General features: G+C 37.1%; 1 protein-coding gene across 1 annotated transcript in view; it reads right to left on the bottom strand.

The window, feature by feature from the left end:
• LOC101355970 (chromosome-associated kinesin KIF4A) overlaps positions 1-24,380 on the bottom strand; it is a 102,198-nt gene that overhangs the window by 30,600 nt on the left and 47,218 nt on the right. The window contains exons 12-13 of the mRNA XM_023734663.1: positions 13,536-13,619; positions 12,495-12,608 (exon numbers count right to left, since the gene is read on the bottom strand). Coding sequence (XP_023590431.1) covers positions 12,495-12,608; positions 13,536-13,619 — 198 coding nt within the window. The remainder of the gene's footprint in view (positions 1-12,494; positions 12,609-13,535; positions 13,620-24,380) is intronic.

Genomic DNA, 24,380 nt, shown 5'->3' with positions numbered 1-24,380 from the left:
TAATAACAAAGTACCAAAATACATGAAGCAAAAACTTATAGAACTGCAAGGAGAAATGAAAAAATTCACAATTATAGTCAGAGATTTCAATACCCCGTCATCTAAATAATTGATAGAAGCAGACAAAAATAAAACCACTAAAATAGCATAACAAAGAGTTATAGCTAATAAGCCAACAAATGAGATAATACAGAATTGTAAAACTACTCAATAGATCCAAAGGAAGGGGTAAGATGAGGAAAAAAAGAGAACAAAGAACAGATGGGACAAATTGAAAACAAATAGCAAGATGATAGGCTCAAACCTACTCACATCAAAAATCACATTAAATGTAAATGTTCTAAAGATCCAAATAAAATGCAAAAATTGTCAGACTGGATAAAAAGCAAGACCTAACTATATATTGTCTACAAGAAATACACTTTAAATATGAAGGTACAAATAAATGAAAACTAAAAGAATCAAAATATATACTGTGAAAACACTTATCAATTATAAACCAACTAGACCAAACAGATACATACATATAGAACACTACAATGGGGGCAGTGGTGGTTCAGTGGTAGATTGCCTTCCATGTGGGAGACCTGGGTTCTATTTCTGGCCAGTGCACCTCATGCACAGCTACCACCCTCTGTCAGTGGAGGCTTGCGTGTTGCTATGATGCTGAACAGGTTTCAGGCTTCAGTGGAGCTTCGAGACTAAGATGGACTAGGAAGAAAAGGCCTGGTGATCTACTATGGAAAATCAGCCAATGAAAGCCCTATGGATCACAAGAGTCTGATCCACAACCAATGATGGGGATGGTGCAGGACCGGGCTGCATTTTGTTCTGTTGTCCATGGTGTCACCATGAGTTGGGGGCCGACTTGACAGTACATAATAACACCACCACCTAACAACAGCAGAATACTCTTTTTTCTCTAGTGCACATGGTTCATTCTCCAGAACAGACCATAGGTTAGGCCACCAAAAAAAAAAACGTGAATACATTTAAAAAGAGTGAAATCATTCAAAGAATCTTCTCCAACCACAATAAAATGAAGCTAAATTAATAACAGAAGGAAAACTGGAAAATGCACAAAAATGTGGACGTTAAATGACATGTTCTTAAACAACCATTTGGTCAAAGAAGAAATCACAAGAGAAATTAGAAAATACTTGGAGACAAATGAAAATGAAAGCACAACATATCAAAGTTATGGGATGCAGCAAAAGCAGTGCTCAGATGGAAATTTATATCTGTAAATGCTTACATTAAAAAAGAAGAAAGATCTCAAATCAATCACCTAACTTTACACCTTGAGGAACTAGAAAAAGAGGAGCAAATTAAACTCAAACCTAGCAGAAGAAGGAAATACAGTCATGTGTTGCTTAACATCCTTGACATGTTCTGTGAAGTAGGACATTATGTGATTTGGACATTGTGCGAACACTGTATTATGGATGAAGTCCCTTTCAGGCATTCACTTCCAGAATAAGAAGGCTTTTCATCCATATTCAAAATTTGCTGGGGCAAATAACCTACCTCTACAATTAGTTTATCTAAGGTTTCAACAAATTCTTATGCTGCCATCACACCAGCACTCGCACACTCACCAATCACTTTCACATTATGGAGCGAAAAATGTTTGTTGTTTGAAGCGCTTAAACCACCCAGAGCTAGCACTAAACTTGATATATTGCAGTCTGGTCCTGCTTTTTCTTTAAGCATCTAGAACAAGCTTTGTGCCTTAGCATTTATTGTCAATGTGCTGAGAGGGATTCACTTTTGTGTTTGGTACTAAAACCACGTCATTAGCAATTTCTCCACGTCTGATACAGGTCCCTCTTGCATTTTTGTTAGCCTTGTAGCTTTCAGTGGGGCCGATCCTTTAACAGCTTGGAAATTTTTTTCTTTGTTTTTGAGGATCGTCATGATTGTCCAGAGCGACATGCCTAAATCCACTACCTCCTGTTCTCTGATCGGGATTTCTGAACTCTATTATAACCTCATGGGACTACAGACATATTGCGGTTGGACGTTGCCCAAAAGGACGTTACGTGGCACATGACTATAATAAAAATTGTGTCATTGTTGTTGTTAGTTGCCATCGAGTTGATTCCAACTCATAGCGACCCCATGTGTGCAAAGCAAAACTGCTTCATAGGGTTTTCAAGGCTGTGACCTTTCAGAAGCAGATTGCCAGATCTGTATTCTCAGGCGCCTTTTGGTGGGTTTGAACCACCAACCTTTTAGCTAGTAGTTGAGTGTTTAACTGTTTGTACCACCCAGGGACTCCAATAAAGATTAAAGTAGGGTAGAAATAAATATGGAATAGAAAAATAATAGAATTAACGAAACCAAAAGTTGGTTCTTTGAAAAGATCAATAAAATAGATAAACCTTTAGCTACAGTGACCAAAAAAGAGAAAAGATGCAAATAACTAAAATCAGAAATGAAAGTGGGGATGTTGCTGATGTTGTTAGGTGCCCTTGAGCTGGTTTCGACTCATAATGACCCTATGTACAAAAGAACGAAACACTGCCCAGTTCTGTACCATCCTCATAGTATGTGTTATGTTTGAGTCCATTGTTGCAGCCGCTGCGTTGATGCATCTTGTCAAGGGTCTTACTCTTTTTCACTGACTCCCTACACAGAGGGATCCTTTTTTTTTTTATTGTACTTTAAGTGAAAGTTTACAATTCAAGTTAGTCTCTCATACAAAAATTTATACATACACTGTTATGTGACCCTAACTGCTCTCCCTATACTGTGGCAGCACACTCCTCCTTTCCACCGCTGATTTTCTGTGTCCATTCAACCAGCTCCTAATCCTCTCTGCCTTCTCATCTCACCTCCTGACAGGAGCTGCCCAGTTAGTCTCATGTATCTACTTGGGCTAAGAAGCACTCTCTTCACAAGTATCATTTTATGTCCCATAGTCTAGTCTAATCTTTGTCTGAAGAGTTGGGCTCAGGAATGGTTTTAGTTTTGGCCTAACAGAGAGTCCAGGGGCCATGTCTTCCGGGGTCCCTCCAGTCTCAGTCAAACCATTAAGTCTGGTCTTTTTACTAGAATTTGAGTTCTGCACCCCAGTTTTCTCCTGCTCCGTCCGGGACTCTCTGTTGTGTTCCTGTCAGGGTGGCCATTAGTGGTAGCCAGGCACTATCTAGTTCTTCTGGTCTACGCACAGGCTGATGAATCTCTGGTTTATGAGCCCTTTCTGTCTCTTGAGCTAATATTTTCCTTGTATTTCCTGTCTTTTTAATGACTTTTTGCTTTCTTCATGTATGATGTCCTTGATGCCTTTCCACAACTTGTCTGGTCTTCAGTCATTAGTGTTCAATTCGTCAAATCTATTCTTGAGATGGTCTCTAAATTCAGGTGGGATATATTCAAGGTCATATTTTGGTTCTTATGGACTTGTTTTAATTTCCTTCAGTTTCAACTTGAACTTGCATATGAGCAGTTGATGGTCTGTTCCACAGTTGGCCTTTGGCCTTGTTCTGACAGTTGATATTGAGATTTTCCATTGTCTCTTTCCACATATGTAGTTGATTTGAGCCCGATGGAGCTGTTTTCCATCTGGTGAGGTCCACATGCATAGTTGCCGTTTATACTGTTGAAAAAGGTATCTGCAATCAATAAGTCATTGGTCTTGCAAAATTCTCTCATGTAATCTCCAGCGTCGTTTCTATCACCAAGGCCATATTTTCCAACTACCGTTCTTTCTTCTTTGTTTCCAACTTTAGCAGTCCAATCACCAGTAATTATCAATGCATCCTGATTGCATGTTTGATCAATTTCAGACTGCAGAAGTTGGTAAAAAATCTTCAATTTCCTCAACTTTTGCATTAGTGATTGCTGCATAAATTTGTATAACAGTCGTATTAACTGGTCCTCCTTGTAGGTGTATGGATATTATCTTATCACTGACAGCGTTGTACTTCAGGATAGATTTTGAAGTGTTCTTTTTGATGATAAACGTGATGCCATTCCTCTTCAATTTGTCATTCCTGGCATAGTACACCATATGATTTTCCCATTCAAAATGGCCAATACCAGACCATTTCAACTCACTAATGCCTAGGATATCAATCTTTATGCGTTCTATTTCATTTTTGACAACTTCCAATTTCCCTAGATTCATACTTTGACATTCCATGTTCTGATTATTAAGGGATGTTTGCAGCTGTTTCTTCTCATTTTGAGTTGTGCCCCATCAGTAAATGAAGGTCCCAAAAGCTAGACTCCATCTACGTCATTAAGGTCGACTCTACTTTGAGGAGGCAGCCCTTCCCCAGTCGTACTTTGTTTGCCTTCCAACCTGAGGGGCTCATCTTCCAGCACTATATCAGACAATATTCCGCTGCTATTCATAAGGTTTTCATCAGCCAATTTTTTTCAGAAGGAGACTGGCAAGCCCTTCTTCCTACTCTGTTTTAGTCTGGAAGCTCCGCTGAAACCTGTCCACCAAGGGTAACCCTGCTGGTATTTGAAATACCAGTGGAAAAGCTTCCGGTATCATAGCAACATGCAAGCCACCACAGTACGACAAAATGACAGATGCGTGGTGGTATCTTACAGAAATAAAAAGGATTATAAGAGAATATTACGAATAACTGTACAGCAACAAATTACATAACCTAGATGAAACGGACAAATTCCTAGAAACATACAAATTACCTAATCTGATTCAAGAAGAAATCAAAAATCTAAACAGACCTATAACAAGCCAAGAGACTGAATCAGTAATCAAAAATCTTCCAACAAAGAAAAGTCCAGGACTAAATGGTTTCACTGATGAATTCTACCAAACATTTGTTGTGTTTTGTTGGGAGCTGTTGAATCAATTCTGACTCATAGCAATCCCATGTGATGGAGTAGAACTGCCCCATAGGGTTTTCTAGGCTGTAAACTTTAAGGGAGGAGATCATCAAGTCTTTCTCCTGAAGAGCCACTGGGTAGATTCGAACCGCCAACCTTTTGGTTGAGCCAAATGCTTAACTGTTGCAGCAGCAGGGGTCCTTACCAAACATTTAAAGAAGTACTAATATCAATCCTTCTAAAACTCTTCCAAAAAATAGAAGAGGCAGGAACACTTTCTAACTCGTTTTATGAGGCCAGCATTATTACCCTGATACCAAAGCCAGATAAATACATCGTAAGAAAAGAAAATTACAGACCAATATCCCTTATGAATACAGATGGGAAAATCCTCAACAAAATACTAGAAAACCAATTCCAACAACACATTAAAAGGATTATACGCCATGACCAAATAGGATTTATTCTAGGAAAGCACGGATGGTTTAACATAGAAAATCAATACAATATACAACATTAATAGAACAAATTAAAAAACACACGATAATCTCAATTGATGAGAAAAGGCATTTGACAGAATCCAGCACTCTTTCATGATAGAAACACCCAGCAACCCAGGAATAAAAGGAAACTTCCTTAACATGATAAAAGGCATTTATGAAAAACCCACAGTGAACATCATACTCAAGGGTGAAAGACTGAGAGCTTTCCCCCCAAGATCAGGAACAAGACAAGAATGAACGCCAGCACTCACCACTGCTATTCAACATTGCACTAGAAGTTCCTGTCAGAGCAATTAGGCAAGAAAAAGAAACAAAAGTTATCCAAATCAGAAGTAAAACTATCTCTATTCCCAGATGACATGATCCTATATATATAACATAAAAAATAAAAAAAGATCCATAAGAAAGCTACTAGAGCTAATAAACAAATTCAGCAAAGTTGCAGGGTGCAAGAACAACACAGAAAAATCATTTGTTTCATATAAATTAAGAAAACAATTCCATTTACAATAGCATCTAAAATAATAAAATATCTGAGAATAAATTTAACCAGGAAGGTGAAAGAGTTTTACACTGACAACTAGAAAACATTGTTGAAAGAAATTAAAAACCTAAATAAATGGGAAGACATCCGGTGTTCATGGATTAGAAGACTTAATATTGTTGTCAATTTTACCAAAAGTGAACTACAGATTCAATGCAATCCCTATCAAAATTCCAACAGCCCTTTTTGCAGAAATAAAAAAGCTAATTCTTCAATTTACATAAAATTGCAAGAGGTCATGAATAACCAAAATAGTCTTGAAAAAGAAGAGCAAAGTTGGAGGACTCACACTACTTGATTTCAAAACATACGACAAAGCTGTCTATAGTAACCAAAACAGTCAGGTATTGTTGTAAGGATAGACATATAGACCAATGGAATAGAATAAGCACATAAAGATACTCAACATCATTAGCCATTAGGGAACTTATAATCAAAACCACAATGAGATACGACTTTACAGCCAGTAGGATGGCTAGTATATAAATAAACAAAGGAAAAAACAAGTGTTGGTGAGGATGTGGCAAAATTGGAACCTTTATGCATTGCTGGTGGGAATGTAAAATTGGTGCAGCCACTGTGGGAGACAGTTTGGTGGTTCTTCAAAAAGTTACACATAGAACTACCACATGATCCAGCAATTGCACTTCTAGGTATATTTCCCAAAGAATTGAAATCAAGGACTCAAACAAATAACTTGTATACCAACGTTCATAGCAACATTATTCACAATAGCCAAAATGTGGAAACAGCCCAAGTGTCCATCAATAGATGAATGGATAAACAAAATGTGGCATACACCATATTTTTATGCAAATAACGCATACCCTCTGCATTTGTTTGCCAACCGTGAGGTATTTTTGTAAGCGTACTATACTAATTTTTTTACAGCAACATGTAAAATAAATTGGCATAGCGGCGTGTTATTTGTATTAAAATATGGCACATACAATGGAATATTATTCAGCCGTAAAAAGGAATGAAGTTCTGATAACATGCAAGATATGGATGAACCTTGAAAACATTATGCTGAGTGAAATAGGCCAGACACAAAAGGCCACACATTGCATGATTCCACTTATGTGAAATATCTAAAATAGGCAAATGAATAGAGACAGAAAGTAGATTAGAGGCTACCAGGGACAAGAGAAGGAGAATTGAGGGGTTATTGCTTAATGGGTACAGAGTTTCTATTTAGGGTGATGAAGGTTTTGGAAATAGATAGTAGTGATGGTTGCACAGCACTGTGAATGTAATTAATGTCATTGAATTGTTTACTTAAACATGGTTAAAATGGCAAATGTTATACATATTTTATCACAATTAAAAAATATTGGTAGAGCTGGGTAAAAGGCATATATGGGAGTGCTCTGTATCATTCTTCAAACCTCTAAGTTTGAAATGATTTCAAAATACAAATTAAAAAAAAGAAAGCTGGATAGGCTATAGTAATATCAGAAAAAGCAGACTTCAGACTTCAAAGCAAAGAATATTATTAGGGATAAATAATGTCACTTCTTAATATAGGGGTCAAATAACCAAGAGAACATAATCCTAAATGTGTATGCCCCTAATAACAGAGTTTCAAAATACATGAAGCAAAAATATATAGAACTGCAAGGAGAAATAGCCAAAACTATAATTCTAATTGGAGATTTCAATACCTGTTTATCAATAATTATAGAACAAATAGGCAGAAAATCAGCAAGGATATAGAAGTGAACAGTAAAATCAATCAAATCAACTTGATTGATAATTATAGAACATTCCACCATCAACAGCAGAATACTCATTCTTCTCAAGTACACACCGAACATTTACTAAGATAGACCATATTATAGGCCATAAAATAAGTCTAGATAAATCCAAAAGGATTCACGGAATACAAAGAATATTCTCTGGCCACAATGGAATTAAATTAGAAGTCAATATCAGAAAGATATTTGGAAAATCCCCTAATATTTGGAAACTAAATAACACGCTTCTAAATAGTTCATGTATCAAAGAAAAAATCAGCAGGGAGATTAGAATGTATTTTGAATCGAATGAAAATGAAAACATAACAGTATCAAAATTTGTGGGGTATCATTAAAGGAGTACTTAAGGGGAAATTTATAGCAGTAAGTGCCTATATTAGAAAGGAAGAACTCAAAATCAATGACCTCAGCTTCCATCTTAAGAAACTAAAAAGAAAATTAAGGAAGGAAATAATAAAGATTAAAAAATAAGTAAAGAAATAATAAAGATTAGAATGGAAACCAACGAACTGGTTCTTTGATAAATACCTAGTCAGACTGATGAAGGGGAATAAGAGGAAATATAAAATACCAATAAGGAATGAGATAGATGATATCATTACATATTGTACAGCTATGAGGACAACCTTACCTTGGTACCCAAACCAGACAAAGAAATTGCAAGAAAAGAAAACCACAGATCAATAGCCCTCATGAACATAGATGTAAAAATTTTAAACAAATTTTTTTTATTTTAGAAAATTATATTCAACAGTATCTAAAAGGGATGATATATTACATTCAAGTAGAGTTTTTTCAAGTAAGGCAAGGTTGGTTCAACATTTGAACATCAATCAAAGTAATGCACCAAATCAATAAACTAAAGACAAAAGGCATTTACAAAATTTAACATCCACTCATGGTAAAAACTTATAGTAAACTAGGAATAGATGGGAACTTTCTCAACCTGATAAAGGACATCTATGAAGAACCTACAGCTAACATCATACTTAATGGTGAAAGACTGAATGTTTCCCCACTATGATCAAGAAAGAAGGAAGGATGTCTATTCTCACCACTCCTATTCGATATCATCCTGAAGGTCCTCGCCAATGCAATAGGGCAAATAAAAGACATACAGATTGGAAAAGAAGAAATAAAACTGTATTTGCAGATAGCATAATTGTCTACATAGAAAATCCCAAACAATCTACAAAAAAGCTAGTAGACTAATAAAGTCACCAGATAAAAGTTAACATATAAAAGCCAATTATATTTCTTATACTAGCAATGAACAACTGGACAATCAATTTGGCAGTTTCTTATAAAAGTTAAACATACACTTTCCATACGACCCAGCAATCCCACTCGTAGGTATTTACCCAAGTGAAATGATTACCTATGTTTACAGAGAAACCTGTATGTGAATGTTTACAGCAGCTTTATTCATAATTGTCAAAAACTGGGGGAAAAAAAATACAACAAACCCAAGATATCCTTCAACAGGTAAATGGATAAACTGTGACACATCCATATGATAAAAATAATACTCAGCAAAAAAAAGGGGGGGGGCACAAACTACGATATATGCAACATGGATGAATCTCAAATGCATTATGCCACGTGAAAGAAGTCCTACTGTATGATTCCATCTATATGACAAAGGAAAAACTACAATGACAGAATAAAGATTAGTGTTTGCCAAGAACCAAGGGTATAGGAATTGACTATAAAGGGATATGGGGAATTTTAGGGGGTAACAGAACTATTCTATGTCTTGATTGTGGTGGTAGTTATATAACTGTACATGTTGTCAAAACTCACAGAACTATACAAAAAAACTTACCTTAAAAAGGGTAAACATTATTGTATGTCAGTTACACTTTAATAAAAATCTACAGCTAATATTATACCTAATGGCAAAAGACTGAATGCTTTCCCCCTAAGATTGGGAACAAAGAAAGGATGTCCTCTGAAACCTGTTCTATTCAGTTTTGTACTGGAAATTCTAGCAAGTGCAATAAGGCAAGACAAATAAAAGGTATACGGAATGGAAAGGAAAAAATAAAACTCCCTATTTGCAGATGGCACGATCATCTACGTACAAAATCCTAACCAGTGCCAGTTGTCATCGAGTCGATTCTGACCCATGGTGATCCCGTGTGTGTCAGAGTAAAACTGTGCTCCTTGGACTAATGGACCACAACTACCACAGGCTCCACCGGACTGAGCCCAGTACAACTAGATGATGTCTCGTTACCACCACCGACTGCTCTGGCAGGGATCACAATAGAGGGTCCCAAACAGAGCGGAAGAAAAATCTAGAACAAAATTCAAATTCACAAAAAACAAACAAAAAAATAAAACAAAACCAGGCTTGCTGGTCTGACAGAGACTGGAGAAACCCCAAGAGTATGTCCCCCGGACACCTTTTAACTCAGTACTGAAGTCACTCCTGAGGGTCACCCTTCAGCCAAAGATTCGACAGGTCTTATAGGGCCAACAAATGACACACATGAGGGACGTGCTTCATAGTTCAATCATGTACACGAGACTAATGGACACATCAGCCCAAAAGCAAGGATGAGAAGGCAGGAAAGGGACAGGAAAACTGGACGAATGGAAATAGGGAACCCAGGGTGGAGAAGGGGAGAGCGTTGACATATCACAGGGTTGGCAACCAATATCAGAAAACAATTTGTGAATTAACTGTTTAATGGGAAACTAATTTGCTCTGTAAACTTTCACCTAAATCACAAAACAAAATAAAACAAAGCTCCATAGAGTTTTCAATGGCTGAGTTTTCATAAGTAGATTGCCAGGCCTTTCTTCCGAGTTGCCTCTGGGTGGACTTGAACCTCCAACTTTTTGGTTAGCAGCCAAATGCATTAACCATTTGCACCACCTAGGGACACAAAATCCTAAGGACTCAACAAAAAAGCTATGATAACCAACAATTGGGTTAAGCAAGGTTACAGGATACAAGGCCAATATATAGAAATCAATTATATTTTTATATACTAGCACCAAACAATTGGAAATTGAAATTAAAAATATCATTTCCAATATCATAAAAATGAGAAATACTTAGGGATATATTTGACAAAAGATGTGCAACACCTGTACACTGAAAACAAAAACATTACAGAAATAAAGACCTAAATAAATGGAGAGATGTTCATGGATCAAAAGATGCAATATTGTTAAGATGTTAATTCTCCTCAGATTTATCTATAGATTCTATGCAACTCTAATAAAAATCTCAGTAGGCTTTTTTGTAGAAATTGACAAGCTGATTCTAAAATTCAGATGGAAATGCAAAGGAGCTAGTTTTCCCAAAGCAATTTTGCAAAAGAACAACTGGGGAGGACTTACACTACCTGATTTCAAGCCTTATTATAATGCTACTGTAATCAAGACACATTGGTATTGGCATAAAGACAGACATGTAGATCAACGAAATAGAATCCAGAAATAGATCCGTACATTTATGAACAACTGATTTTGACAAAATTGTCAAGGTGAAATGAATCATAGACCTAAACGGGAAGCTTAAAACTATTTAACTTCTAGGAGGAAATCTTAGTGACCTTGGGTTTGGCAAAGATTTTTTAAATAGGACACAAAAACCATGAAGTAGAAAAGAAAAAAATCAATAAACTGGATGGCATCAAAATTTAAAAGACTTGCTCTTCAAAAGATACTGTTACAAAACGAAAAGGTAAGCCATGGCTTGGAAGAAAATATTTGTAAAGCATGATTCCTTTGCTGAATATACCTAGAATATATAAAGAATTCTAACTTGATAAGAAAAATAAATCAACTAAAAAATGGGGAAAAGATTTAACAGATATTTCACCAAAGAAAACATAAATATGGAAATTATGCACGTAAAAGATGCTCAGTATCATTAGTCATGAGGGAAACGAAAACCACAACATGGTACCACTACCCACCCACTAGAATAGCTAAACTTTAAAAGACTGACCATACTAATTATTGGCGAGAATCGGCACCAACTGGAACCCTCATACAATGCTAAGGATGTAAAAAGGTGCAACCACTTTGGAAAACAGTTTGGCAGTATCTTAAAGAAGTTAAAATATACACCTACCATACAAGCCAGCCATTCCACTCCTAGCTATCTCTACCCAAGAGAAATAAAAACATATGTTCACACAAAGACTTTGTACACAAATGTTCATAACAGCTTTATTTGTAATAGTCAAAAACAGGAAACAACCCAAATGTCCATCAACAGGTGAATAGATAAGTTGTGGTATATCCATTCAATGGACACTACTCAGCAATAAAAAGGAAAGAACTATTGACATATGCAACTACATGGATGAATCTCAAAATATTTGTGCTGCGTGAAAGGAGCCATATAAAAGTACATACGGTAAGATTCCATTTTTATAAAATTCTAAAAAGTGAAAACTAATCTATGGTGACAGAAAGCAGAATGTCTAGAGATGGGAGGTAGAGGGATGGGGTTGGGAGGGAAACAGCGATTATAAAGGGGTACAAAAAAAACTGTAGGTGATGATCGACATTGTCATTATACTGATTGTGGTGATACATTCATAAGTGTATGTATACATGTGTCAAAACTCATGAAATTGTACATTTTAAACATGTACAATTTATTGTATGTCAGTTATTCCTCAATAGAGCTGTTAAAAAAATTAACTGTCCCTCAACAGGGTCATAGGGATAGAAAGGGTTCTCTACTCTTGATCTTTAACAATAGTTCAAAGATATTAATATCTTTAGGAAATAAGGCTTTCAGGTAGATCTTCAGAACTTTCAATGTTTTCTTCTAAACCAAAAGAAAGCTATTTCCCATTTTTTCCTATCCCCAACGTACAGAAGAGAAATAGCAGTTAAAGGTGTCCATACCTTCACCCGAGTTGCAGTGCTTTCCATTCCACGGCTCTGATTCTCTTTCCGCTTATCTGCAACCTCCCGTTGTTTTTGCAGAGCATCCTTGAGACGCTTGTTGGCAGCTGCTGCCTAAATAAAAGCAGTACACAGTAATGTTGAATTGAAAGATAAAAAGAACATTCTAATTTCCAGCATATTAGTAAAGAAAAATAAAAAATTCCATGTGTTTGAGATCCTATAAGAACCAGATTTGTAAGTCTCCATTTACATAACACTGGTGAACAGTTCGGAGCCCTGGTGGCGCAGTGGTTAAGAGCTAGCCTACTAACCAAAAGGTCAGCAGTTCCAATCCACCAGCTGCTCCTTAGAAACCCTATGGGACAGTTCTACTCTGTCCTATAGGGTCACTATCAGTTGGAATTGACTCAACGGCAATGAGTCTTTTACAGGTTTTGAGCCTAGAGAAGGTACACATTTCAAGGAAGTTATTCAGACTGACAATGTCATATATTAATATTACTGTTTTTTAAAAATTGTAAAAATATATATAACACAACATTTGTCAATTCAACATTTTTCAGGTGTACAATTTACTGATATCAACTACATTAATCATGCTGTGCAACCACTACCCATATCCTTTGTGTTTTTTGGAAAGAATCAAGCCCAATTTTAAAGAATCTATTTGAATAGCACCATTCTCATCAGGACTGTATCTACTTACAGTTTATGACATATAAACAGGTATCAAAGACTCAGGAATTGTTGGTCAAGATAGGTATCCCTGGTTTCTCAGGACACTGGCTCATTTAAGGGATACTACTTTGCCAGCAGGAGTGCTTGACTACTAACTGAAACTGGTCAGTGGTTTGAACCCACCTAGAGGCACCTCCGAAGAAAGGCCTGGTGATCTACTTCTGAAAGGTCACAGCTATTGAAAAGCCTATGGCTCACAGTTCTACTGACACATATGGGGTCTCCACGAGTTAGAACTGACTTGATGGCAACTTATAACTGGTATTTTGCCAGCAGCTAAACCAGGTTGGAATTTCTTACCTCCTCAGTTTTACGTCTGAGCACATTGGACTGTTTCTGGAAGTTTCTTTCAAGCTTGAGCAGTTCATATTGCCTCTTACGGTCCTAAGAAGAAAAAAGTCAGATTTTAATTGCTATGCAGCCAGCTAAAATAAAACCTTATAATGTAACTGGATGAATAATTTCAAATATAAAAATTAGCACAAAGCCAATTCCTATGAGGTGGCGATCACACATATCTCCACTCTTCAACCCCTTCACCAATTCTGACACCAGCTGTTCCTCCCACAGCATTCTCTACTTCTCTGCTGGGTTCAATAATCCATTGCAATGGCCACAAAAAACTCACAGACCATAGTTACAGTCAAGTGGTTTATTAAGGTAGTAACAGGGTACAATTTGGGATTAGGATTAACAGACTACAACTCAGGATCAGGAAGTATGCAGGCAGTATCCCCTCTCCAGTGCAGGACAACTCTCTCAGCTCCTCTTGACTGTGCAGGCCTCCTCTCAGGCCCCCTGAGGACAGGATTCTCTTGGCCCTGCCGTCTGTCACCACTAACTCTGCCCCAGGGCCCCTTCTGGGCCTGTCACCACTGGCTCTGCTGCTGGGCCCCTTCTGGGCCTCTCGTTGTCTTCAGTGTTACAACCCTTGACCCGTGTGACAGCTCTTTTAGGAGGTTCCCTGCTTCTTCTGTCTTCCTGCTGCTTTCTGTCTCAAAAACCTCTGTGGGGTTGGCTGTATATATACACAAACTCCTTGTCAATTTCAAGGCATGGCCCTCCCACCAGGGCCACTAACTGACCAATCCCCTCTCGGTAGGCCACAGATACTTCATTTGCATAGTCTATAGTCACTTCATTTGAACAGTATATTGACCAGTCTCTGCAAGGTGCATATCAATCACAGGGCAGTCTCCAGCCCAGGGCCAGACAAAAAGTATCAAACCTCAAGGTGTTTACAGCTTACCCAGGATTGGTCAATCAACCTGGACAAAAGTAACAAGGCTTCTGGGGTAGAAAACTAGGGCAAAGAGCTAAGGAGAACAATCTGTCAAGCTGTTTTTCCGAAGAACTAAGGCAAAAGGCCTTATTTCACCATAGTAAGCACCGGGTCTTTCAAGACATCCTTGACATGTGTTATGGATTGAACTATCCTCCCAAAAGCTTTGGTGAAGTCGTAATCCCTGTACCTGTGACTATGACTTTGCCTGGGAAAATAGGGTCTTTCTTTGAATATATTATCAGTTAAATCATATGGGAGTAGGGTGGGTCCTAGTCCTAATCCCTTCTGAGCTGTGTCTTATAAAAGGGGAGAACAGACACCATGTGATGATGGAGGCAGATGCATCTATAATGCTAAGGATTGACAGCAGCCGCCAGAAACTAGGAGAGAGGGATGGAACAGTTCCTCTCTCAAAGCCCCCAGAAGAAATCGATATGGCTGAGACCCTGGTTTGGACTTCTAGCCTCCAGTACTGTGAAAAAATAAATTTTTGCTCTTTAAAGCCACCCACTTTATGGTATTTTGTTATGGCAGCCCTAGGAAACTAAGACAACAAGTAAGGCCAAAATGAGCTGCCTTCATCTTCTCCTATCAGAGTTAAGAACTGGTAGTTCTAGAAACCATGTGTGTGTGTAGAGGGGAGGCAATTTTCTCTTTTGACTTATTGCTCTGTGGCCAAATTCTTGAAGCCTCAGTCATGACTCAATTTTTAGAAATAATATCATAGCATGTGAGGCCTGGAAGGAACCTGAAAGATCACCTAAGGAACAGTCCCCTCCACACAGGTAGTTACTGATAGAGCTGGGACTCGGGTCTCCTTATAAACAGACTAGCACTCTTTCCCCCTCAAACCTACCAATCTATCCATCATAAGATCCAGGAGACTGGCTAAGAGAAGAAAGCCTACCATACAGTCAACCCCCTATAAAATTAAGGGAACACACAGCTGAAGGAGAGGTTATTCATTCCTGAACAGAACCAAGTTATTACTGAATATACCCTCTCTGCCTTGGATTAAAGACAAAGGACAACAAGAAACACGATGGGATATCATCTGCTTCAGCTGAGCACACAAGATTTAACTGTTTTGATTTATTGGCTCCTTCCCTATTCTCTTAACCCATTATGCTGCTCCTTCTGGTTTCACTTGCTCCTTATCCAATCTGGATAGCATGGTCAGTCATTTTAGTCATGTCTTTACCAGCATACTAGAACAATTCATTTTATTCAACCAATATATTTACTGGACCATCTGCTACATACCAAGGACTACTATGTGACAGGGATACAGAGATAAACATGACATGATTACTCCTCTTATAGAGTTTCAAACAACATGCAGTCAATTACAATAAAATACGATGTGTGCTAGGATACGAGAAGACCAGGGAATTCAGGAAACACAGCCAGGAGTCTAACCTAGTCTAGTGATCAGAGAAAATCCAACACTATTCTTCTCACCATCAAGCTTCTTGAAAGAGACATCTATGTTTTGTGCTTCCAGTTGTCATTACTGCTCACTCTATAACACCTATGTACCATATTTTTACACAAATAACGTGTGTCTTCTACATTTGTTTGTCAACTGCACCCTCCCCACGTGAGGTATTTTCATAAGCACTGCTATGCCAATTTTTTTTACATGTTGCTGTAAAAAATTAGCATAGAACATTTACAGAAATACTTCACAGGGGGAGGGTGCAGTTGGCAAACAAATGTAGAAAGCACGCGTTATTTGCATAAAAATACGGTAATCAGTTCTCACTATTCTCCTGAGATGATCTCTTATTTATTAAATGCAACGGTCTTTCACATTTCCTATCTTCTTTGACACCTCTCTTGGCATCAACACTCCCAATAACCTTCCCACATCATCCTAATTCCTACCCTACAAATTTCATTGCATTCTTTTAATTTTTTTATACCATATTTTTATGCAAACAACACACACTTGCATTTGTTTGCCAGCCATGCCCTCTCCCCTGTGAAGTACTCTCACAAGTGCCACCATGCCAATCCTCTGCCACATGTTGCTGTAAAAAGATTAGCATAGCATGCTTAAGAAAATATCTCGCTGGGGAGAGGGCATGGCCGGCAAACAAACACAGAAGGCATGCATTATTTGTGTAAAAATACAGTATATGAAGTAAAGAGGTTTTCTTCTTAATCTTCTTTTTCTATATATTCTCAGTCTCCATGATTTCATTACACCCATGGCTTCAATTTTCACCTCTATGTGGGTAACTCCCTAATTGCTAAGTCCAGGCCCAACCTCTCCCTTGAAATCAAGGCTAACTATCCAATATCTTTTAGGTCTCTGTATCCCAAAGGTTATTCTCAACCTTTAAAATGTTAAAACCAACATCATTCCTAGAAACCACCTCTTTCCTCTGACTTTCCAAACACTCAAAATGTTGCAGTAATTTTAGACACTCTCCTTTCTTCTTCATTTTTTGAAAGACATAATTTGCATTTATTATCGTTAAAATCATTCAAAAACATTAATAATTGAGCGCTGACTACATGCCAGTCACAGTTCTAGCCAGTAGGAATGCATAAGTGTACGAAACAAAGATCTCTGCCAATGTGGAGTACACATTCCTGCAGAATGTAAAGTTATCATCACTTTACAGTCGTGTCTCTTTTCTTCTTGTTTTTTTATACAGCTTTATTGAAATATAATTTACATAACATACGATTCACCTATTTAAAGTGTACAATTCAATGAATTTTAGTATATTCTCCGAGTTGATGCAACCATTACTACAATCAACTTCAGAACATTTTCATTACTCCAAAAAGAAACCTTGTATACTTTAGCTATCACTTCTAATCCCATCATCCCCACTACCCCAAGCCTGGACTGAAAGGGGAAAACAAATGTTATAAAGTAGCTATTGGAACAACTGACAAAATTAGAATACGGATTGCAGATTTAAAGTATTTATAGTGTTAAATTTCTTGAATTTGATCATTGTACTGTGGACCAATAAACAACATCATGATAAATGGTAAAGAAATTGATGTTGTCAAGGATTTCATTCTACTTGGATCAACAAATCAACGCCCATCGAAGCAGCAGTCAAGAAACCAAACAACATATTGTATTAGGTAAATCTGCTGCAAAAGACCTCTTTAAAATCTTAAAAAGCAAAGATGTCACTTTGATGACTAAGGTGTATCTGTCCCAAGCCATGGTATTTTCAGTCATCTCATATGCATGCAAAAAGTGGACAATGAAAAAGGAAGACTAAAGAAGAATTAACACATTTGAATTATGGTGTTGGCGAAGAATACTGAACATACAATGGACTGTCAAAAGAACCAACAAATCTGTCTTAGAAGAAGTACAGCCAGAATGCTCCTTAGAAACAAGGATGGCAAGACATTGTCTCACTTAACTTTGGACACATCAGCAGAAGGGGCCAATTACTGGAGAAGGACATCATGTTTGGTAAAGTAGAGGGTCAGTGAAAAAGAGGGAGACCCTCAATGAGATGGATTGACACACTGGCTGCAACAATGAGCTCAAACACAGAAACTGTGAGGATAGCACAGGATCAGGCAATGTTTTGTTCTGTTATATACAAGGTTGCTATGAGTCGAGCCAACTCAACGGCATTTCTGTATATTGGTTTTTGTATATTGATCTTGTATCCTGCAACCTGTGCTCATTCATTAGTTCTAATAGTTGAGTAGAGTCTGTGAGATTTTCTACATACAAGATCATGTCATCTGCAAATACAGATAGTTTTCATCCTTTATTCTACTGATGTGGTGTATTACATTAATTGCTTTTCAGATGTTAAAAAAACCTTGCATTTATTGGATAAACCCCACTTGGTCATGGTGTATCATCCTTTTTATATGTTGCTGGATTCAGTTTGCTAGTATTTTGTTTAGGGTTTTTACACCTGTATTCATAAGAGATATTGGTCTGTAATTTTCCTTTCTTGTGATGTCTTTGTCTGGTTCTGGTATTAGGGTAATGCTGGTCTCATAGATGAGTTAGGAATTGTTTTCTTTGCTTTTATTTTTTGGAAGTTTTTCTGAAGAATCACTATTATTTCTTCTTTAAATGTTTGACAGAACTCACCAACGAAGTCATCTGGGCTTGAGCTTTTCTTTGTGAGAAGTTTTAAAATTACTAATTTAATCTCTTGTTATAGGTCTATTAAGATTTTCTAATTTTTCTTAAGTCAATTTTAGTATAATTTTTGTCTTTTCCAAGAATTTGTCCATTTCATTTATGTCACCTAATTTGTTGGCACTCCCTTATAATACTTTTTTTTTCCCTTCAAGACTCATAGTGATGTCCTCTCTTTTATTCCTAATTTTAGTCATTTGAGTCTTCTCTTTTTTCTTGGTCAATCTACCTAAAGATTTGTCAGTATTGTTCATCCTTTCAAAGGACTAACTTTTGGTTTCATTGATTTTTTTCTATTGTTTTTCCATTCTCTATTTCATTAATGTTCATTCTAATTTTTATTATTTCCTTCTATCGCTAGCTTTGGGTTTAGTTTGCTCTTCTCTTCCAGTGTCTTAAAGTGGTAGGTTAGGTTATAGATGTGAGATCTTTTGATTTGCGATTCATTTTTAATATAGGTGTTTACAGCTATAAGTTTCCCTCTAAGTACTGCTTTAGTTGCATACTAAAAGATTTAGTATGGTTGTGTTTTGATTTTTATTCATCTTAAAGTATTTTCTAATTTTCCTTATAATTTCTTCTTTGACCCATTATTAATTTAGAATTGTGTTGTTTAATTTACACATATTTGTGAATTTCCCACATTTCTTTCTGTTATTGATTTTTAATTTCAATCCACGGTGGTTGGAGAACATATTTTCTATGATTTTAATCTTTTTATTGAGGCAGGTTTTGTGGCATAGCATATGGTCTATCCTGGAGAATGTTCCATGTGCACTTGAGAAAAATGTGTATCCTGCTGCTTGTTGGCTGCAGTGTTCTGTATGTGTCTGTTAGGTCTAGTTAGTTTACAGAGATACTTACAGGGAATACTATGAAAAATTGTATGCTAACAAATTACATACCTAAATGAAACAGACAAACCCCTGGAAAGACAAAAACTACTGAAACCAAATCAAGAAAAAAAAATCTGAATAGACCTATGACAAGAGATTGAATTAGTAATTTAGAAACTTTCCATAAGCCTTCGATATCCTTGCTTATCTTCTGCCTAGTTATTCTATCCATTATTGAAAGCAGGGTATTGAAGTCTCCAACTATTACTGTTGATTTGTCTGTCTTCCTTCACTGCTGTGCATTTTTTTCATGTGTTTTGGGCCTCTGTTGTTAAGTGCATATGTTTATAATTGTCATATATTCCTGATGGATTGACCATTTCATCATTATAAAATGTCTTTCTTTATCTCTAGTAACATTTTGTGTGTGTTTTTTTAAATTGTGCTTTAGGTGAAAGTTTATAGCTCAAGTTAATTTCTCATACAAAAATTTATACACATATTGTTTTGTGACATTAGTTGCAATCCCCATAACGTGACAGCACACTCCTTCTTTCCAACTCAGGTTCCCTGTGTCCATTCAACCGGGTCATGTCCCTTCCTGCCTTCTCATCCTGCCTCCAGACAGGAGCCACCCATTTGGTCTCATGTGTCTGACTGAACTAAGACACACACTCCTCACGTGTATTATGTTTTGTTTTACAGTCCTGTCTAATCTTTGTCAGAAGAGTGGGCTTCAGAAATGGTTTCAGTTCTGGGTTAACAGAGAGTCTGGGGGTCATAGTTTTGGGGGTTCCTCCAGTCTCTGTCAAACCATTAAGTCTGGTCTTTCTATGTGAATTTGAGTTCTGCTCCACACTTTTCTCCTGCTCTGTCCAGGACTCTGTTGTGTTCCCTATCAGGGCGGTCATTGGTGGTAGCCAGGCATCATCTAGTTCTTCTTGTCTCAGGCTGATGAAGTCTGTGGTTTATGTGGCCCTTTCTGTCTCTTGGGCTAATATTTTCCTTGTGTCTTTGGTTTTCTTCATTCTCCTTTGCTCCAAGTGGAAGGGAACCAATAGATGTATCTTAGATGGCCGCTTGCAAGCTTTTAAGACCCCAAACACCACTCACCAAAGTGAGATGCAGAACATTTTCTTAATAAACTTTGTTATGCCAACTGACCTAGATGTCCCCTGAAACTATGGTCCCCAGGCCCCAGCTACTCTGTCCCTCAAAGTGTTTGGATGTGCCCAGGAAACTTTTTAGCTTTGCTTTGGTCCAGTTGTGCTGACTTCCCCTGTATTGTGTGTTCTCCTTCCCTTCACTAAAGTTGATCCTTGTCTACTATCTAGTTAGTGAATTCCCCTTCCCCTCCCTCCTCACCCTCGTAACCATCAAAGAATGCTTTTTTCTGTGTTTAAACCTTTTCTTGAGTTCTTATAATAATGGTCTCATATAATATTTGTCCTTTTGTGACTGATTAATTTCACTCAGCATAATGCTCTCTAGATTCATCCATGCTGTGAGATGTTTCGCAGATTCATCATTGTTCTTTATTGTTGCATAGTATTCAATTGTGTGTATGTATCATAATTTGCTTATCCATTTGTCTGTTGATGGGCACCTAAGTTGTTTCCATCTTTTTGCTACTGTGAACAATGCTGCAATGAACATGGGTGTGCATATGTCTATTTGTGTGACGGCCCTTATTTCTCTAGGATATATTCCTAGGAGTGGGATTGCTGGATTGTATGGTACTTTTATTTCTAGCTTTTTAAGGAAGTGCCAAATCATTTTCCAAAGTGCTTGTACCACTTTACATTCCCACAGCAGTGTATAAGTGTTCCAATTTCTCCACAACCTCTCCAACATTTATTATTTTGTGTTTTTTGGATTACAGCCAGCCTTGTTGGGGTGAGATGGTATCTCAATGTAGTTTTGATTTGCATTTCTCTAATGGCTAATGATTATGAGCATTTCTTCATGTGGTCTGTTAGCAGCCTGAATATCTTCTTTGGCGAAGTGCCTGTTCATATATCCTTTGCCCATTTTTTAATTGGATTATTTGTTTTTTTGTTGTTGAGGTTTTGCAGTATCTTGTAGATTTTAGAGAATAGATGCTGATTGGATTTGTTGTAGCCAAATTTTTTTCCTGGTTGTAGGTTGTCTTTCGACTCTTTTGGTGAAGTCTTTTGATGGGCATAAGTGTTTGATTTTTAGGAGCTCCCAGTTATCTAGTCTCTCTTCTGGTGTGTGTGCATTGATTCTTATGGTTCGTATTGTGTTTATCCCATGTATTAGGGCTCCTAGCATTGTCCCTATTTTTTGTTCCATGATCTTAATCGTTTTTGATTTGATATTTAGGTCTTTGATCCATTTTGAGTTAGTTTTTGTGCATGGTATGAGGTATGGGTCTTGTTTCAGTTTTTTGCAGGTGGATATCCCATTATGCCAGCACCATTTGTTAAAGAGACTGTCTTTTCCCCAATTAATGGACTTTGGGCCTTTGTCAAGTACCAGCTGCTCATAGGTGGAGGAATTTATGTCGGGATTCTCAATTCTGTTCCATCGGTCTATGTATCTGTTGTTGTACCAGTACCGTGGCGGTATAATAGGTTCTAAAATCAGGTAGTGTGACGCCTCCCACTTTGTTCTTCCTCTTCAGTAATTCTTTACTTATCCGGGGCCTCAACATTTTGTGTTTCAAAGTCTATTTTGTCTTATATTAGTATAGCTACTTCAGCTCTTTTATGGTTGATGTTTACATGGTAGATCTTTTCTCATCCTTTTTCTTTCAACTTATTTGTATCTTTGAATCTAATGTGTGTTTCTTGTAGACAGCATATAGTAGCATCTTGTTCTTTTTTTAAAAATCCAGTCTGATAATCTCTGCCTTTTGATTAGATTGTTTAATCCAATCACATTTAATGTTATTATTGATATGGTTGGGTTTATGTCTTCAAATTTACTTTTTGTTTTCTATGTGTCATGTTTTTTTATTTCTATGCTTCCTTTACTGCTTCTTTTGCATTAAGTGAATATTTTCTAATGTAACATTAATTCCTTTAATGATTATTTCACTATATTTCTGAGCTATTTTCTTAGTGATTGCTCTAGTGCTTACAGTTAACAGCTTAACTTACCAGAATTTTGACTTCAGATTTATTATTAACTTAATTCCAGTGAGATATAGAAATGTTACTCTTATATAGCTCTATTCTATTCACTCTTCCCCTTTTATGTTCTATTATTGTAATGCATATTACATCTGTTTAGAACCCCAAAATACAGTTATTATTATTATTATTACTTTATATAATGTATGTCTTTTAAATAATCTGAAAGAAGAAAAGAGAGCAAGTATATATTTATAGAGTTTGTTATATTAACCTTCTTATATGGTTCTCTTTATTTCTTCCTATGAATTCATGTTACCATTTCCTTACTCAAATACAGCTTTGCTCTCACCTGTCTCCTTTGCGCTGTTATCATCAAATATATTACATTTTTATTTGTTATAGGACCATAAATACAATTATATATATATATTCATACAATTTGCTTTGTGAATAAGTTAAGAGAAGAAAGAAGAATTATGCAGTTATAACTCTCTTATAGAATTACCTACATAATTACCTTTATTGGCACTCTTTGGTTTTTTTTTTTTTTCAGATTCAAATTATCTTCTGGTGTAACTTGTTTTCAGCTTGAAAAAGCTTTAGTATTTCTTGCCAGGCAGGTCTGTTAGCAACAAATCGGCTCAGCTTTTGTTTACCTCAAAATGCCTTTATTTTGCCTTCATTTTTGAAAAATAGCTGTTCTCTATACAAATTCTTGATTGAGTTTTTTTACTTTCAGCATTTTGAAGATGTTCCACTGCTTTCTAGCCTCCATTGTTTTTGATGAGAATTCAGCTGCTAATTTTATTGGGACTGGCTTGTATGTGATGAGTCTTATTCTCTTGCTGCTTTGAAGTTTTTGCCTTTGTTTTTGAATATTTTGACTGTGATGTATCTGGGTGTGGATATCTTCACATTTATCCTACTTGGAGTTCATTGAGCTTCTTGGATGTGTAGTTTAATGTTTTTCATCAAATTTGGGGAGTTTTTAGCCACTATATCTTTGAATATTTTTTCTGCTCTGTTTTACTTGCTGCTCTTATGGAGCTATCAGTCTCCTCTTAATTATTCACTTCCAAAATTTCCATTGTTTTTGATAGCACCTTTTGGTTTGAACTTCCCCAAGCTCTGTTCCAAATAAAGTCAATCTCCTTAGGGAGAACTATGTTCCTATGGCCTGCTTCTTCCCCTGGGCAGAACCTCTGCACCAATGCTTGGACCTGAGGGTGGGGACAGCAGCCAGCTTTTCCCAGAGTGACACTTGTTCTACAAGCAGGGTGCTGGGCAGGGGCAATATATCCTGTTCTTCTTGGTTTGCCTGTTCTGACATGGAACCTCCATCCTGTGATTAGTCTTGATAGGGCAATTAGGGCCCTAGTATTCCTGGCCTTCTTCCAGGGGGTGGAGCTTCTACCCTACTTGTGGGGGCTGGGTGAAAGAAGAGATCCCTAGACCTCCTGGCTGCTCTTGCCTAAAATAGAGCTTCAGCAACAGGGAGCTGTAGGGAATGAAACATCCTGGTAGCTGCCTATACTTGGAAGAAAGTGTAGAAATAGACTTAGAGCAAGGGGGTGAGGGAATGTTCTTGGCTTCAGCCACTCAGAGATCATACTGAGCTGGTAGGGGATGAGGGGTGGGAGCAGGTCGTAGCTCAAATGCCACAGACTCTTGCTATTCTTACCAAGATTTAGTAGATTTTCTTGAATAAATGTTTCTCCATTTGCTATATGCCTTTAGGAAAATTTCCAGATACTTTACTTTTTTAAAATTGTGGTG

The sequence above is a fragment of the Trichechus manatus genome, unplaced genomic scaffold (assembly GCF_000243295.1).
Source record: "Trichechus manatus latirostris isolate Lorelei unplaced genomic scaffold, TriManLat1.0 scaffold00070, whole genome shotgun sequence".
Lineage (NCBI taxonomy): Eukaryota > Metazoa > Chordata > Mammalia > Sirenia > Trichechidae > Trichechus > Trichechus manatus.
Note: the sequence above shows the minus strand (reverse complement) of the source record. Positions and strands in the feature narration are given on the sequence as shown.